Genomic DNA, 19390 nt, shown 5'->3' with positions numbered 1-19390 from the left:
TTTTCAAGCACTATAAATTCAATTGTGGAAAATAAAGTTTACAGAATTCAATTCAATCAATGTCTACTATCACTATGTTTATTTTCCCAGCTGTTCATGTTAACTTTGATCATACAGTAATGGAAAAAAATATTAGACCACCCTTTTTGAATTACTTCATTCAGTTCATCAGTTCATTTTAATGCCTGGTAGGCTACAACTAAAGGTACATTTGTTTGGACAAATATAATGATAACAACAATAATAGCTGATAAGAGTTTAATTTAAGAGCTGATATCTAGACATTTACCATGGTTTTCTTGATATTAACCAAAATCATGATTAAGAAAACCATCCCATAATATGGTGTTTTTCTCTCATTTCTCACCATACCATGCTCTAATATATATCAACTGAGTATAATTGACAGATTGTAAGCATTTTTCGGCATTTTCAAAATTTGACTAAAAATCATCATGCTATAATGTGACTTTTTTTGAGAGGGGCGTGTTTCAACAGAAAAAATCTTTGTACAAACCCGGTTTATACTAGCTTTTTTTTTGTTGCTTTTAAAGACAGAAAACCTGAAACATACCACATACTCATACAGGAGTGTGAAAGGAAAACCTTAATGCAGAAGGACTCGGCAGGCTGTTATAATAGTAATTCAAGTAATAGAGAGTTCACACAAACACACACGGGAGAAGCTGAAAAGCATGCTCGACTATTACTGCACAGACAGATGTGGTTTAAGTGGTATTGGTCCACCAACAGTGTAGAGATAAAGGGATAAGTGTGTTAAAGGTCAGAGACAGGGCAATCTATAAGGTCCTCCTCTTGTAATGTAACACCAGAAAGACAACATGTTTCTATGGGAAGAGTGAAGCTACACCCAGGCTAGATCCCAACATTTAAGACTAGTCGCATTAGGGTCACACAGTGCAAACACATCACTCGGGTTGTGGAGTTAGTTGTTGGTTAGGGGTGGTGGTGCAGCACACCAAAGGATGTTTTGTCTACCTGAACTTAGGCTGTAGTGGTTTAGCGGGTCGGCCACCCATGTACTGTCCTGTATTACGCTCTCCATCTCCAAGTCTGCATGCAGCCCGATGGACAGATGGACCCACAGACAGATGGATGGATGGATGACGGAGACATGAGAGAGTCGGCAGAGGGAGAGAAGCACTTCATGTTAGAGAACAGAGCAACTGTGTACTTTGGGACTGTGAGGTCAGTAGCTTTGCATAGAAATGACACTGAAGCAATAAACTGCTTTGTGAGACAGTGTGCAGATAAAACAGAAACATTTAGTAATGTGTACTCAAAGAAACTTTGCAGTCATCAATAAAACAATTTCCTTTCATGAGTGAATTTTAATTTAACTTTAAAGTTGTAATCCTTAAGACTTTTATCCAATCAAATCCTGTTGATCTGAGTATTTCTGGTCTGCACGTTTTTAATATTGGTGGCAAGATTCAAACTGCTTACCATTGCAAGAAAAGTATTGCAGAAGGTAATCTAGCATTACTCAAATTTGATCCGATTCATATCCGCCACACTGTTTACTCTCAACACCGTACCTCTCTATTTAGTAGTTTTCAATAATGGTGGCAGGGTCTGCAGCTCCTGCAGAAGATTCAAACTGCTCATCTGTGCTAGAAAACCAATACAGCAAGTAATCTAGCATCACCTGCTGCTGCTAGTTACATTAAAGACATTCAACTGGTGAAATATTATTAATTTTATTGTGAAGCTGTCACAGGACATGCTGGGGTTTTCACTGAGCTTAGTGCTGCCTGCGATCACTCCTCAAAACTGTGTTAACAAAACAGAACAATGGACATTTTGATTTTTTCTCGTGACTTCAACTTTTTTTTCTTGTTATTTTGAGTATTTTTTTTCACTTTGACTTTTTTCTCTTGACTTTGACTTTTTTCTTCTCATTTTGACTTATTTCTTTCGTGATTTCGACTTTTTTCCCCTCATTTTGACTTTTTTTCTCGTGACTATCCATTTTCTCGTTATTTTGACTATGTTCTCGTCATTTTGACTTTTTTTTTCGTGATTTCGACTTTTTTTCTCAGTTTGAATGATTTCTCGTGACTTCGACTTTTTTTTCTCAGTTTGAATGATTTCTCGTGACTTCGACTTTTCTCTTTATTTTGACTTTTTTCTCTTGACTTCAACTTTCTCCTGTTATTTTGACTTTGGCTATTTTTGGATGCCTTTTAAATATTTCAGTGGTTAATGTAACTAGGTACCAGGCTACACACCTCCCACCCCTAAGCAAGCTCACCAACAATGTTTACTATTCCCTGCTGTTCTGTGTAAAACTACGGCATAAAATCTGATGCAGGTTCCTCATGGCATGATGGAAAAAGGACAATTATTGATCTACTTCTTTTTAACAACAGTGCAAATTAGGGCAGTTGTAGCTCTGTCTGCAGGGACTTGGCTTGGGAGCTGGAGGACAGCTCAAAGTCAAGTCTCTGCATGGGCCGAGTACGGAGTGAGTACCAGTAGCTGGAGAGGTGCCCATGAGCAAGGCACCAAACCCTCCACTGCTCAGAGTGCTGTTCTCTGAGAGCCCATCGGTTTGATGTCTAATGAATTTCCCCAAGGGGACAAATACAACTAAAGTACAACATTCAATTATTGCACGTCACGCACGGCTCGGCTGCAACACATCTACAGATTTGGGCTCTCATCTATTTTTTCCATATCACATGCACTGTTTTCTGCAGAAATAGAGAGGGAAATTTTGTTATGATATCGATATTGACATTGGAGCAGCAATATTACACCTTTCACTGCAGTTTTAATGTCTGTAAGTGTAGAATATCACACAGGCATTAAAAAGAAACATTTTACACTCAAAATGTTCTATTTCCATTTCAAAATAAAAGCCCTGGACTATAGAGTTTCTGTAAACGGAATGCCTTCATTTGTTTTTGCAGAAGTTTTTGTAGAAATTGCAGAGAATTGCACAGCGCCACAGCTTAATTGTAGAAATATAGACGGAAGAAATGAATGATACACAGCCTCATGCACGCCGTGTGACCCGGACATTAAACTGCACTGGCTGTTACTTATGGGCTGAAATCTGTGCCACCAGAAACTGCATTTGAATTTAATTTAAATTGCTTAACTTGAATAATTGCATTAAAAACTGAATTTCAATGCCAATCAGCACTTCCGTTTTCTGATGTAACATTTGTTGCCACCCGGTTGCCATAGCGCCTCTTCGGCCAATCCATGGTCAAGCCAGTCTACTTTCTTCCTCCTTTTCATGGCAAGTGGCAACCGGGGGGCAACAAATGTTACATGAGAAAACGGAGGTGCTGATTGGCTGAAGAGGCGCTCTGTGTATCTGCGCTTGATTGCTCTGCCTCAACTACCCAGATGTTCGTAGCAGAAAACTGAAATTGAATTTTGCGAACTGAATTTGAATTGTGAGAACTGAATGTTTAGTTCCAAACTAATAAATTCAATTTCAAATTACAACTCAGATTCAGTTTTTCAATGCAATGATTCAAATTGAACAAGACAAATTCAAATGATGTGATTCAAATTCAGTTTCTGGTGGCAGATATTTCTACTCTACCAGAAACCACATGCATTGTGAAATCAACCAGAACTGAAATCGTAAGGATTACAACTTTAATTCTATACACATAAACAATATTTTATACAAGCTAAAATGTGCATATGGGGTTTGTGTGTGAGTGAAGGTGGAGTGAGTGGACAGGTGGATGTGTATACCAACACGCACAGGGAGGGAAGAGATTCCAAGAAGCAGGCTGCAGGCCAGAGCAGGGGGAGGCTGAGGCAGAGGAGTCACAGTCAAATGCAACAAATCAAGACACATGCTCAAACTACTGTACATCCAACAACAGTATTAATGATGCATCGCAGTGGAGAACAAGCAGCGCAGCTTCAACACCATTACATTTAGTTATTTGTTCTGCTGCTGATAATGAACCTGATCCAGGATCTGCTCATGTTAATATTACTGACAACAGGGCATCTGCAGGTTATAGAAAACCAAATATTAGACTTTGGTTATTGTTACGATTATAACACATAATTAACACATTTCTGGTTAAACATGGATACAACTCAATACTAACAAATACAAAAGAAAATCTTTTAGCTGTATATCTAAAGAATATAAAGTCATGGAAAAAAATATTAGACCATTGTTTTCTTTCTTTGTGTTTCTTTCTTGTTCATTTTAATGCCTGGTGCAACTAAAGATACATTTGTTTGGACAAATATAATGATAACAACAAAAATAGCTCATAAGTGTTTAATTTAAGAGCTGATATCTAGACATTTAACATGGTTTTATTGATAATAACCAAAATCATTATCAAGAAAACCATGGAAAATGTCTTAATTTCAGCTGTCATGTGACATGTTGTACTCTAATATCAGCCAGTACTTATTCCACACACGGGGAAATGACTGAGAAAGTCTAGTTCAGTTCAACTCATTTAGCAGGGATCAGTCAAACTATATGTCTGTAAAGCCAGAAAAAGGTGAAAAGTTAATTAAGTACAGAGTGAAACCTCTTACCATTAATCCGTCTACTTTGTAAAAATGCTTTTAACTTTTATATGTTTAACATGATATCTTAACAATAAAATCCTAGGAAATCAACATTAAACTCTTATGAGCTATTCTTGTTATCATTACATTTGTCCAAACAAATGTACTTTCAATGCAAAAAACATGAAGCCTACCAAGTATTTTCCTCTTATATCTAGCAATAGTATCTCAATTATATTGTTTTGAGTATAATAATATCTTTATGTGCTTATTTAATGATCTTTTTGTTTAAAGACTTCTTTTTAGGATTGACATTGTGAACTTTTTCATGCTTTTCAAGCTATTCAACTGTTGAATATGGTGAGTTTTTACCTAAAATATTGGCTCCAATTGAGAGTTTTAGTTGCATGTAGTTTGAATGCTATTTCAAAAGCTATTTTTCTATTTTCTAAGTTGCTGGCTTATTTTAATGTTACTACAGCCGGGCTATTCAAGCCACAATTGCTCAAAATAAGTATATTTGGATTTATTTCAAGACTGCAGAGATATTTTTTACTGTTTCTGTACTTGCTGCACTGGCAGATAATTTGACTTAATAATAATGACTTAATAATTCTAGGTTTTTATTCCTTTTTTTTTTTCAGTTGGTTTTTGCACCAGGCATTAAAATGAACAAGAAATTGAAGAAAACAAGGGTGGTCTAATATTTTTTTCCATGACTGTAGTTGACCTGCGGATACCCTGGAAAGAAAAATATGCATGAGCAACACATATGGACACGTGCAATAAACAAACAGCAACAAGCATTAAATCATTGATCAAAAGCAGGGGGGTGGGCAGGCAGATTAAGTGGTGGATTTGTCGTGGAGTGTGCTGTGCGTGCACTGTAACGCCAGATGCCACACAGTCTGAAAGGCTAAAACACTTTGGTTTGACTGGCACATCAGATAACGTGGGCGTCCAAAAGCACCCCAAACCCTGCGTCTGTAATGATATCCCTGCCCTCATAATTGTGGATCTTGTGGGGTTTGTGATATTCTCGCTGTGTCATCACTTTGTGCAGACCCCGGAGTCTGAGAGGCTTTCGGATGGTTAGGAACCCCGGCTCCGTTCACCCACCCCAAAGCCTGCTGTCGGCTGTGACAGTGACTCATACTGGTCGGATCAGTCTTTGGATTTTGGAAGACGTGGATGTGGATTTGTGCGTCACACTGAGGTTTGATCAAAAGTCTTCAGTTCATGGAAACATGACGTGAGCTGCTAATTCTTTTTGGGGGGCGCTGCAGCGTGTAATTCAGTGTTGGAGTTCGTTTCACGTGTGTGTCACAGCCGCTAAAACACTGTTAAGTGTTCTCTTTGATTCCAGGATGGTTTATGTTATACATTTGTCTTTAACACTCTCAGGAGTGTGCTAAAGAGCTTATCTGTTTGCTCTGGACTGCAATAGATTAGCACGGTTATTTGCAATAGATTTACATAGTGCTGAGTCAACATTACATGATAAGCCGGCTATTTCAGGAGGTGACGTGGCAGGGTGAGTATAGTTTTCCTTTCACTGTAACATGCACGGAAATTAAAGTTAAATATTATATTTATACTGATGATTGTGATTCAGTTTCAGCTTAGGTACTATCTACAGTGATGGAAAAAACATTAGACCACACTTTTTCTTCAATTTCTTGTTCAGACATTTTCCATGGTTTTCTTAACAATGGTATTATCAAGAAAATGGAAAATGTCCAGATATCAGCTCTTAAATTAAACTCTTATGAGCCATCGTGATATGTATCCAAACCAATGTACTTTTCGTTGTAACAGGCATTAAAATGAACAAGAAATTGAAGAAAAAGGATGGTCTAATATTTTTTTCCATGACTGTATATCTCCACTGCATTTCACTCATCAGAAAGATTAAAATCTGGGGTAGAAACTCACTATAGAACTGCTGTTCTTCATACAAATTCCATGACAAAAGTCTGTCACACCTGCCATAATATTTGTGGGCAAGGTGACACACACACACACACACACAGACACACAGACACACAGACACACAGACACACACACACACAGACACACACACAGACACACACACACACACACCAGCCAGATCATCCATCACAGACCGACCGCTTCCTGAAACTGCAGCCATGTCAGTGAGACATTAGGTGCCGTTGGTGATAACTTCCTTCCAACACATTTCCTGTGAATGGTTTAAGAGGAGGAGGAGGAGGAGTACCTGGTTTTGGCACCGTGTTGGTCATGGACTGCGGCACTTTATCATTTATGAGCTCCACACATTCGCTGGGAAAGAAGCCAACCTGGAGAGAGTAGAGGAGTGACAGAGGCAGGGTGAGCTGGGAGGAAGTCCAATCAGATTGAGATAATAAAATGAGAGAGAAACAACACAGTGTGTATGCTGAGGAGAAGTTGTCACATTAATCACGTAATCACATTATTAGAAGGACTTGGTTTGGGAAATTTAGTGATCACACAAGATAAAATGTAAGCATTAAGAATGTAAGTACATTTACTCAAGTACAAACAACATTTTGGAGGCAAATCTTTCACCTGTACTCATTTAAATTTTACAGTTGGGTTGATTTTTGGAGTAAGCTTATATAGTTAACGAAAACTAGAATTGAAAAAACATTTTCGTTAACTGAAATAAAAATACAAACTAGAGTTTTTAAAAAAACAATAACTAACTGAAACTGTATTGTGTGGTTACAAAACTAACTAAAACTAATTAAATTACAGTGAAAATGTTTGTTTTTTGTCTTTGTCAACTTTTTTCATACGTAAACCTTTTTGGTTGATATGAAATCTATTTCATCTATCTGGTTGTATGACTCAATAAACTTATTGGGGCTGAGATAGATCAGACAAAGGAAATAAAGGAAACATTTATTGTGACCTTTTTGAATCCCGCACCCAACAAATACCTCATTACAAAAAAACTAAAACTAACACTAAAACTAATAAAAACCAAACTAAAACTAAGCATTTTTCAAAAATAAAGACCAATTAAAACTAGCAAACACACTAAAAACTAATTAAAACTAACTGAATTCAAAAACAAAAATTGACAATGAAATTAAAACTAAAACAAATTAAAAATCCAAAACTATTATAACCTTGTTCTGGAGCACTTAATAACTCTCTTAAGGAAAGTCCCATACAAAGTTACAGTTGATGCAGCTCTAGTTACATGGCAGATTTTGATTGTCAAGACAAACAAATGTACCTTTAGATGTACCAGGCATTAAAATGAACAAGAAATTGAAGAAAACAAGGGTGATCTAATAATTTTTTCCATGAAGTATACTTGTATACACGATGTATACTTTAAAACATGAATTTAAAGCCCACATTGTGTATAAATGACAGATGAAGCCCAGTGGCAAAAGGCACAACAGTCATCACTGACTGACTGACTGACTGACTGACTGATTGAGGCTCCTAGAGGCTAGCGGAGGGACTGCAGGTGTGTTTGTGTCACTTCACTGTGCATTAACGGCTCAGTTAGTTCCCCAACACATGCTCTTTAAGTGTCAGTCAGCCATTTCCATAATGAAACTTGAAAGTGTCTGTGAAAGTCTTTGTGTTGAGAGTGAGACGCTCTGTGGTGCAGAGAGGGCCGCTGGTCTCCAGACACTGAAATATAAGTGGAGTGATCAGTGAGTGCCTGCTGGCTGCCACCCTGTCAGCGAGCCCGTCTGGCAGCTCTGCTTCTTGTAGGCAGCGCGCCAAAACACACAAGAGCGGAGAGGGCAGTGTGGAGAGGGGGCAGCAGGTCAGAGGAGGTTCAGCCAGACTTGAGCCTCAAAAGCAGGCTTTGTTGCTCAAAAGATTCTCGTTGGAACTCATAAGATCTCTTCAGTAGATTGTTGTTTAAATGATTAACCGCCTGCACACAGTGCTGGGACACACAGGCTCACTGAACACCTCCCAACACATTTACAATAATGTTAACAGTAAAAAACGCTGTTATTATTGTTCCTAAATCTGTGCTCTACATTGTAAGTCTAATTTTTTTCATCACAATGTTGTGCTTTAAGATAGCTTTAATTATTTCTACGCTTGCTTTGTGTCTCAATACACACAGGTCTAGATTTACCAAGAAAATGATGCAAATGGGCAATACAACTTTGTGCTGCAGCCGTGTTATTTACTAAGACAGACAAGCATTAAGCAGTCAGCTCCTGATGCCTTTTATAAAGGGAGCAGGGCTCAGCAGGAGCAGGTCAGTGCTGGGATTATTCACAGTTCATCAAGTTCAGAAAAGAAATGACAACGTATTGGTCTTGAATCTAGAAGATTTATATATCGCTTCTGTTCCTACTACGTGTAATACGACTCTGAAGGTCTAATCTTTAGGACTTATTGTTAATGCAATCACAAGAAAGGACAGAGGTGTGTAGGGATGGGCGTTTGGAAGAAACCGGCCAACTCAAACTTGATCTATAACGTTAATCAATTAATTGATTATTCGCTATGCATACATGGGTAAAATAAAAGATATGGATAGTACTGTGCAAAAGCCTGTTTTGATAGGGGATGCTTTTATTTTGAAAGGATGAAAAGAGACTTGATCCTGTCAATCATAAAACTCAACTGAGATTAAACTGTAAAGATAACGTCAAGGAGTTCAGTGTTTTATGTTTTAGCCCCAAAGAGGCATGAGGTTAGTTTTCCCAGTAATCTTCATATTTAAATGTGTTTTGTGTTTAAATAAGTTTTGGATAAAATTAAACTCAATAATTCATGCCAACAAGGTTTGATGTAAGCAGTACTAGCAGTAAGCTAGTTTTGCTCAAATTAATACTCTTGTATTTCTGTGTGTTTTATAATTGTTATTGCAACGACAATTAATCGATCATCAGTGAATTATTCCCATCCCTAGAGGTGTGATGGGAGAGGTCAGAGTTAGTCAAACCAAGTGAATATCAGCCAGTTAAAGCACACATGTTTTTAGCACAGAATTCTCTCTTTGGACTTCTGTGGACACCAGTAGTGGAGGACAGTAAGACAAAGTGGTATTTCTGTTCTATAAAGACCAGCTTTGACAATACTCATTTGATTCGTCTGACTCAGATTGCTGAAGCCTCATATTAAGTTTAAATAAACTTTGGGGCACAAATCTGTGAGTGGAAAACAGGCCGTGAAACTTCGGGCAAGTTCAGACCAGCTTTAGAAAATAGAATAAAGAGGTATGTGGTGCCACTAGCTGTAAGAAATGAGCATTTTATGATATTCATTACGGTAGAAATTGCTTTTGGTGTTGAAGTGATAATGACTAGATAAACTATCTATTCTACGATCGGAACCGGTTGAACTGTCCCTTTAACACACAACTAACATACACAACTAAACTTTAGTAGATTGTCCCTTTTAGATGCAGACATAATGCGTTGCTGCCAGTATTACGAGCCACTATGCAGTGTATTGCTGTCCGATAAGCCGTTAAACACATAAATCTGTTACTCAACCTCGACTTCTTGGATCATATTCCATGTCAACATAAAAACATTCAAAAATAACATTTAATTAACAAATGGCTGTGAATTCATATGTCCTATATCCTTGAATTAAATTATTTGAACATTTTCCCCCTTATTCTGGTTATAATTTAGACTACGTGGTGCTGGGAACGTTAAATCGAAGACTGTAACTAAAGTCCTGAACAGCAGCAGTGTGACTGTGTTCTAGGACTGGAGGAAGACGACTGCGTAGGAATATGAATCAGTCCAGCGTTAGCAGGGGGCGGCACACACCCTGTAATCTGCTCAAAAGCTTCACATGAAAGAGGATTTGTATCTTGCTTTGTCTTTCAACAAACTCAGAGTTTTTGAAATCTGCTTTACAAAGCAACGCTCTCTCCTTGTCCTTGAAATACCTCAAGTACAAAACTAATCAAAAGTTTACAGCCAGAGGAAAAAAGACGGAGGGAGATGAAACGTGTGCATGTGTGTGAAGTGTTTGGGAGCCTCCTACCTGGAAGCCGTGCTTGCCCCTCCACCATGTGGTGTCTTCTTTAGGGGGCATGTCAATCACTGACACAATGTCACCAACCTGCAGAGGGAGAGAAGACGGTCCCTTTACTTCTTGTTGATAGAATAGTTACAGATAGTGAATGCTAAAGGCTTTACATTGCAAGAGGATCCCTCTGAGCAAAGTAATTTCTCTCGAATTGATGTTTTTGAAATTGCACCAGCAGCTGAGTTTGCTCACAGTGAACTTCAGTAATCAGAAACAGTTTTACTGCTTTAAGTAGGTTTTCACATCAGAGAAATCTGCATTGGTGTTTGGTGCAGAACCATAAACATCGTAGAGACAATAAAAGATAAAAGCAAGTAACAGAAGAAGCAAAAATAAAATAGAAAAAAATATATTTGTTACTATAAAATGCAACTGCAGGAAAAATAGTTTACAGAATGAATTTATACCCAAAGCAATCAGTGCAGATTTACCAGCTGTTCATATTAAGATTGTATGCTTTGATTATGGTTATTTATTGCTTGCTAATTTCCAGATTAACGAAGGAAGAGAGGGCTTGTTTAACTATGAGTGATGAGAAATCATTTAAAAATATTTTACATGTTAGCATGCAACAGTGAGTAGAGCAATGTCTGTTCTGTTCAAACAACAAAAATGAGCAAATGAAGAAACTGATCAGCATCCCAGAAGAATATAAATAACTAAAACATATTTACATTAGAAAAGTTTAGTGCTCATGGCAACTCATTCAGTTTTTACTTTCTCATTTACACATCTGGAGTGAGAAGCCACAAAACAGCAGACAAATATGATGGTGGGATTGGTTCATTTCAAATATGATAATATTTTGGTTGTACTGGAGTTATTGTGTCGATGTTGAAAATCAAGCACTTTTCAAGGAGTAAGTTGAATTTCAAGGATATTTGTAACCCTGAAAACACGATTAAAATGAAGCGTTTTCTAAACTTTCAAGGCTTTGTGCGAAGACTTTATCTGTTTTAAAAATTGTCTTGACAGTTTAACATTTGTATTTGAAAGACAGATTTATTGCTCCTGCAGTTCTTTGTCTCATTTTTTATTAATCTCTGTCTGTCAGCAACAAATGAGGAGATATCTGAGAGGAATTCTAATGGACTCAGTATATCTAGAGACAGAGACTGAGACCGAGACCGAGAGCGAGAGCGAGAGCGAGAGCGAGAATATGTATCTCCTCATTTATAAAGTCTTGATAGGTGACATGCCACCATACCTCAGCACTTTATTAAACTGGTAACATAGTAATTATCCAACACGCTTTAGTGATTAATGTTCAGTGTTCCCCGGACTAATACTGAATTTGGAAAAACTGTTTTCAGTTTCTGCATCTTCATGGAACATCTGACAACATTCACTCAAACTCACAACACATTTATAACTATGGGCCAGTTTAAAACTATGATAACCAATAACTCTGATTTTCACTGTAACTGTTTTTAATGATTTTCAAGTGTTTTGTCTGTGCTATTGGCTCTTCATTGTGTTTTCTCTGTACTCTCGACATTATTTTAAATGAGGGGTTGCCCTCTATGATTCCTCGAGTAATAAAAAAACAGGTTTCGTACACTTTGGCAGTGGTCAAATTCAAGCATTTTTCACTTTTTAAACCTTGAAAATAAGACATTTAAATTTAAGCATTTTCAAGGATTTCAAGCACCCGTAAGAACCATGAATAAAGGATAAATAAAATGTATGTATGTATGTTGTCACCTCGAAGGACAGCTCGTCAGAGGCCTGGGCGATGTAGCGCTTGATGACGTGGGCAGCAGCGATAGCTGGCACATTGATGGACGACTCTTCATGAACCAACAGATGATTTCCCTTATTGTCAACCTGAAACACACACAGAGGAAAGACTTACACTTCTGTTGCTATAGCCAGTAGCTGCTGAAAATAAGTCCAAGGTGAGGTCTTTAAATGTCTGGCTTTGTCCAAAACCCAAGATAAAGTGGGTATAGTTTATGAAATTTAGGATGTCATAAAACAATATAAAAATCGATGGTAATTATTTTTCGGCTAATTGAATAGTCCAGGGGTTGGCAACCTTCACTAACAAAAGAGCTATTGTTGGCCAAATAAAGTGAGAAATATTGGAATGGAGCGGCAAACCATATTTTGAGCCTTAAAAGGAAAATAAAACAGCTTACTTAGTATAAATTAGCCAACCAACATTAGTAATAGGTCAACATGAGCATTTATTAGTATGATCATGAACACAGAAGAAATATCTCAGGAGATTTGGAATGGAAAGCTAGCCTCGCTAAGGAAACTCATAACTAGACTTAAAGTTGGCAAAATTTTGAGGTAAAGGCGCCGGGCCACAGAGTTTTGTAAGCTATGATGCAGGTTTCAATTGTATAAAATAATAATAATAATAATTTAACTGCTGTATTTAAACTACAGATTTTTAAAATTGAAGAATACAAATTGCTTTGGGACTAAACCAATGATAAACGATAATTAAAGAAAATTACACAAAATTAAAAGGTTGTTACTTTACATTTTGTTGCAACAACAGGGAGCCACTGCAGGTGACCTGAAGAGCCACATGTGGCTCACGAGCCGCAGGTTGCCTACCCCTGGATTAGTCAAATGATTGACGCAGCTCTTAACATGATAAAAACACATGTACTGCCATGAAGAGCATCAACTCCTTTTATCGCAGCTTATTTACTGTTGAAAAATGACTTTGCTGCAGTTTGTAGTAATCCTACATCACTACCCTCACTCAAATAAATGGGATTACTTGCATTTCTACCACCCCACCTGATCTGGTCTGAACACAGCATCACTGCAAAATAATATTACATCTTTTCCTTTATCACATTCTGCAACAGAATTGAGGAGTTTCCTGAAGGTCTGTTTTAGATAAGAGATTACTTTATTTATCCCGCAGTGGGGAAATTCAGTAAACTAACTGTTACATGTGTTGGTAAGACCATTCAAAGCAGACATTATAAGAAATAATAACTAATTTAACGCAAAGCCTCAACCTTTCAGTAAGTTTAAAAAAAGTTTTAACATGCATATTTTATGAAAAAACAAATTAATTATCCTCATTGAACCTGATCTGTAAGAGTTAAAGAACACCATTGCACTAAATATTGATTTAAATGGTCAGTAATGGAGTTATTAATGAAATATAAACAATGTTTATTGGGATTTTTTTAAGTTTCTGACACTTTTGGATGATTAAACATGTCCCGGGGTATTGCTGTTTCTGAAAAAATGAACATAACAGGAGAGTTAAGAATAAACAAGAGGTGTTTCAAAGAGTATGGGGATGATTTATACATTATATTAAGAACCATAATCTGGCTCATTTAATGAATGAACCTGGAGCAGAATAATTATACCTTCTGCATATTAATACTTATGTCCATTTGCTCTATACTCAAGTACTTTTTTTTGACCTATGTGTCAATCTTCTAAAAGAAAACTCAACAAATATATTGTTGGTGGAAAAAATAGGTTGATTTTGATGTAAATGTGTGGAAGAGCTGAGTAATAAAAGAGTGCAGTCTCACCTCCATCCACGTGAGGGCGGGCCCACAGTTGATCTTGTTGTCAGCGATGGCTGAGAGCCGGGAGAGGTAAGCCAACAACATCTGGGACACTGACTAACATGGCAGAAAACACACAGTCTTTACATTAGAACCACTCACTACTGCAATAATCCACCTCTAGCACACTCATTATTAAACTTAGCTGCTACAGTGGATGCTAATAATTCCCATTAAAAGCCATCAGCTTCTTGTGGTTTGTGTTTCCTGAGTGACAAATGCAGCTAATTACACAGCTGAAGAGCTGCATGCTAGTAAATCACTTGAAATGACATTTGTGGCTATGACTTCATATTACAAGGGAAATTGGGTGTTATAGTTGCTGCTACCTAACATCTGCACATTGGAGTTAATGGTGACACTTTACTGAGAAGAGTAAGCAGAAGACAAGTTGAGGAACTGAACTCTTGTTGTCTAAAGCTGCAGTTACATGGCTTTATGGTCAGCCTCACGCTGTCCAATCTAACTGGTGGAGAATAAAATCCAGGAACAATTGTTGGAACAATGAATCCTATAAACAGTTACTGCTGAAAGTCCTGCAGGCAGCTTTGTAAAGCTATTATTCTGAAACACACACACACACACACACACACACACACACACACACACACACACACACACACACACACACACACACACACACACACACACACACACACACACACACACACACACACACACACACACACACACACACACACACACACACACACACACACACACACACACACACACACACACACACACACACACACACACACACACACACACACACACACACACACACAAAACACACACACACACAACACACACACCAGCACATGCAAGGCCTCAGTAATAGACTGGTTTTACCAGTTTAATTCGATACCTAACCTCTGCATTCCTTTAAGAGCCTCACACTGACCGTAAAGGTCCCGTCTGGCTCAGAATTCATCTCACAGTCGGGATGAAGAGTGAGTTACTGGCAAAATATCAAGTTGTGCATTCAGAAGAAAAAAGCCATGCAGGTCGTATTGGATATCAAAGCACAGTCACAGGTTTTATCTGATACCTTGTTATGTTGTATTTTAGAAGTATATGTGCAGAAAATGCTACCATTGATTCAATTCAGGGCTGACTAAGTAATGGAGGTTCAGTGAGAGCATAAACAAAGCTGTGTGGAATTTAATACTGCATACTGTATGTGAGAGAATAGTCTTTTATTAACACTTTACCTGTGGCCAGGATTTATTTCACGTTAAAATGTGGAGGAAAAGGCAAATGGTCTTTTAATCCGATAATGCTCCATATTGGATAATTTTGCTTGCAGCCCTGAATGCTGCAGTTTGTAGTTAAACATACACTAAGTTAGAGGTGGGGGGAAGAAATCGATTCAACATAGTATTGTGGTATTTTACGTGGTGATATAATATTGATTCAGGGCTGCAAAGTATCGATAATCAGTGCTCTGATTTTCGCCATATTTTTTTATTTTTTCGGAGATACTGGTATCACATGAAACTAGGAATCTATCAGGAGTTGTAGAAATAATGCTGCGAAGTTAGGCTTTTTTTTTTCATCCTAAAACAATCAGAGCAGTGAAGCTCGTTGTTTTTGAAAGTTTGATGAAATGCTTGACTGTTGGTCAGTCTGTGGGTTTGACTCTCATTGTGGAGAAATAAAAAAACTGAAGGGAGATGAATTTGAATTTAATTTTGTGGACACAAAATGCAGTTAAATGGCAATATATTGTATCGCAATACTCACCATATCGCAATAATATCTTATTGTGACTCAAGTATGGGGATAAAATGGTATCATGGAGCCTCTGCTGATTCGCACCTCTACACTAAGTGTGTGTGAAGATGTGTGCCAGCGCTTACCTCTGACTGGTCAGTCAGACTGTCCAGTCGGGGCAGCTCAGGCAGCTGTGAGAAGCGTCGGTCGTAGATACAGAGGTGCAGGTGTTTGTCCAGGACACGGAAATCTTCATAGCTACGCTTCACGATCCAACTTCGACCCTTCAGAACGACAACACACGAGTGTCAGCAGCAGGGAAACTGAGAACACAGTCTTTCATTCAAGTGCTACATGTTAGGGATGCTTCCATTAATAAACATGGGAGAAATTAAATTGCATGAAATCATTTTTACACACTGTCTTTTACTAAGTTTACTTAAAATGCATCATTGGAGACAGCTCCAACAATGAAACCAAAAAGGAGCAATTCATGAACAAAAAACTTAAATTCAACTAAATGTGTTGTAAGATCCCAAGAATCCAATAGTAACAAAACAATAGAAAATATTTCACAGGCATTCAAAAGAAGTAAAACACGTTCACTCTATAACAGGCATCGTAAATTACTGGTAGTGACAGTGAACACAACAGAAACATATTCCAGCTGGGGGAGGAACAACTGTTTAAGCAGAATGAATGTATTTTCATAACTTCCAGGCAGTAATTGGTTTCCTTTCATTCCTGTACAATGTGATAATCAACCAGCTGAATCAGTGGGGTTGTTTTGAAGGCTCCTCTGGGTTGGTGTGCTGAGGTGAATACGAGAAGATATCAAATGCAAACAATCTCTTATACAGCATTCATGTATGCTCATAATTTGTCTTTTGGCTCAGTATTTCCAGCATTCTTCAGGCTTGAAAGGTAAGAACAAGTGATTTATCAATCTAAAAATATAGCATGCTTTGACATTGACCTACAGTGGTGTAAATTGTAGCTTTAGATTGCTGCCACTGTGTGATTTGGAGTAAAATGGATGAAACATAAAAGCCACTGTCGAGCACAGTCCGGAGTGCCACTGCCTCAACTGTCTCCTCAAGGTTGAGTCTAAATAGCCTGAATTCCAGTGTGGATCTATGTGGAAGCTATTCAGTTGCCTGCATTACTTGAGAGAGAATTAATAGAAAGGAAGAAATTCAACTGAGAGAGAATGAACCCAGCGGCCTATTAACCCTTTTTGACCAAAGCAGTTTCAGGGCCGGTTCGGAGCCAGTGCTGGTGCTGATTCGCAGTTGGTTCAACTTGCGAAACAGCTAGAGCCACGCCACTACGTCACTGTTAACGTCTGTATAGGTCTCCACCCTCTCGACAAGTAAAACTGCAACAGCAGACAACATGTTACAACATTAATTAATGATCGATTAATCAGCGTTAATTTGGTCGATTATGTGGAATTTTTAATCGATCTGTGTATTTTTTTATTTTTATTTCATCTCTGACTGTGTATCAGTATCACTGAACTGAAACACGCTGAGCGTTCAGTTCTGTGGCCGTACATGAATAAACCGATGAGCTGAGAATAAAGTTGGATAAAGCTTCAGTTTGCAAACTGAAAGTTGTAATAACAATTATAAAACAAAGAAATACAAGAGTATTAATTTGAGCAAAACTAGCTTACTGTATCAAACCTTGCTAGCATGAATTTCTAAGTTTAATTGAATCTAAAACTTATTTAAACACAAAGACACTTAAATATGCAAGATTACTGTGAAAACTAACCTCATGCCTCTTCAGGGCTAAAACATAAAACATTGAACTCTGACATTTTCTTTACAGTTTAATCTCAGTTGAGTTAGTTTTCAAAATAACAGCGTCTGCTATTAAAACAGGCTTGAATGCATGCAACGATTAATGGATTTATTGATCGTTAACATTCTAGAGAATCGAGTTGGCAGGTTTCTTGCATCCCTTGTTAGCACGATATCGAACGCCCGCTAAAGTTAGCACGCTAGCCCGCCAATATCAATCACATTGCAGTTTAACAAATCAAATAAATGAGTGATACACGTTTTAGTTGGTCTTGTTGGTCAGTTAGCCCCGCCCCCAGTCCCTGATGACGAGGTTTGTGGTTCAGGACCAGCAAAGAGTTGGTGCCGCTGTTGAACCAGTTTTCCCGGCCGGGAGCCGGCTCTTTGGCAGTGGAAAACCAAACAACCTTTCACAATTTGGCACTACCCGGGAACTGGCTCTGGTTGAAAAAGCCCTATATGTGGGTTTATGTGGTCCTGTGTGTGCAATTTGTACATGTAGGATGTGATGATTAATCTTTGTGGCAGCCTGTTTGTCCTGTCCCTCCTCCACAAGGTCAGACACTGACACCAAACATGTTGTTTCCAGTAGCTGAACTTTGTAGGAACGGTAGTCAAAGAGTCACCAGGCTCTGTATCAGCACAGACAAGCCCATTAAAAACCTTTATCAACTGTGACTGTTTTTGTTTTCACTTTTTTTCTCTGGGGGTCTCTTGACACTCTTCTTTTCATGCCTCCAATACACTGGCACCGTCTCAAAAATACAAAATGAAAAAAGGCAATACGTCTCCCATGGACTTGTAAACTTTGATATGGGGAATGTCTTTACAAACAGAGAACACCAACGGCTTACTCAGCCCTTTACTGCTAATGTAGTGATTAAATGCCAACAGTGCAAGTGCAAACCCAGAGAATGTTGCCCTCAATCCACCACATTAAATGTAACTTATCTTTAGAGAAAAAGAGAGTAAGATTCCTTCCATGGATTTGTTGTTTCTTTTTCATCCAGTAAGATGGGACTCCAAACCTCAAAACCCACTGAGAGACTCGTGGTGGAAAAAGTCTTTTGCTTTGATTTGGCCTAGAAAGATCCGTCTGTACCGAGGCCAGGGCTTGTGCGACTGGGACTGCAGTGCACCAGTCAGCCCACTGATTTCAGCGTTGTTTCAAAAGTGCTGGCTGGTAAAGACACGTTTTTGGGGTGGGGGGGCCTGGGGAACTCTTTATGCTATCCTGCCCCACTTTCAGACAGTGATTGTAGTTACCCCCCTTTCTGGGTCTGTGGAACTCAACCAATCTTCCTTCGCTGTGCTACTTTCTGTGTTTAAAGCTCTGGGAGCAGAACTCGAGGCCAACTCCTTCCCAGTCCCCCCCCCCTTTTCAAAAAGAACCAGTGTAGATTTAGCAGTTTTCCGATGGCTGTAAGAAGTCGGAATTTCCAAGTACACAGCCACATTCTTGTGTGGCATTGCCAAGGTCGTGCAAATGGAATATGATCTGTAGAGGGAAATGCATGAAACCAGAATCAAAAATGTCACTGGAGGCGGCTGAGGCTTCTGAGCTTCCCAGCAGCTGGTGTGCATGTGTGTTCTACTTTAAGGCTATGCCCAATTTTGGCTTAATCAAATTTCTTGCAAAACTTTATGATGTAATCATAAATACTTTAGCTGTTACTTTACTCTGACATCCCTACTAAAAAGGAATTCTAAAGCTGAACAACTTAAAAGCCAACTCTT

General features: G+C 38.3%; 1 protein-coding gene across 1 annotated transcript in view; it reads right to left on the bottom strand.

The window, feature by feature from the left end:
• Positions 1–19390, bottom strand: part of arhgap32b (Rho GTPase activating protein 32b) — a 148516-nt gene that overhangs the window by 35121 nt on the left and 94005 nt on the right. Inside the window, exons 7-13 of the mRNA XM_059351213.1 lie at positions 15992–16129; positions 14094–14186; positions 12277–12399; positions 10528–10605; positions 6770–6851; positions 3752–3802; positions 1000–1074 (exon numbers count right to left, since the gene is read on the bottom strand). Coding sequence (XP_059207196.1) covers positions 1000–1074; positions 3752–3802; positions 6770–6851; positions 10528–10605; positions 12277–12399; positions 14094–14186; positions 15992–16129 — 640 coding nt within the window. The remainder of the gene's footprint in view (positions 1–999; positions 1075–3751; positions 3803–6769; positions 6852–10527; positions 10606–12276; positions 12400–14093; positions 14187–15991; positions 16130–19390) is intronic.

The sequence above is a fragment of the Centropristis striata genome, chromosome 15, assembly GCF_030273125.1.
Source record: "Centropristis striata isolate RG_2023a ecotype Rhode Island chromosome 15, C.striata_1.0, whole genome shotgun sequence".
Lineage (NCBI taxonomy): Eukaryota > Metazoa > Chordata > Actinopteri > Perciformes > Serranidae > Centropristis > Centropristis striata.
This window is presented reverse-complemented; position numbering and strand designations above follow the sequence as displayed.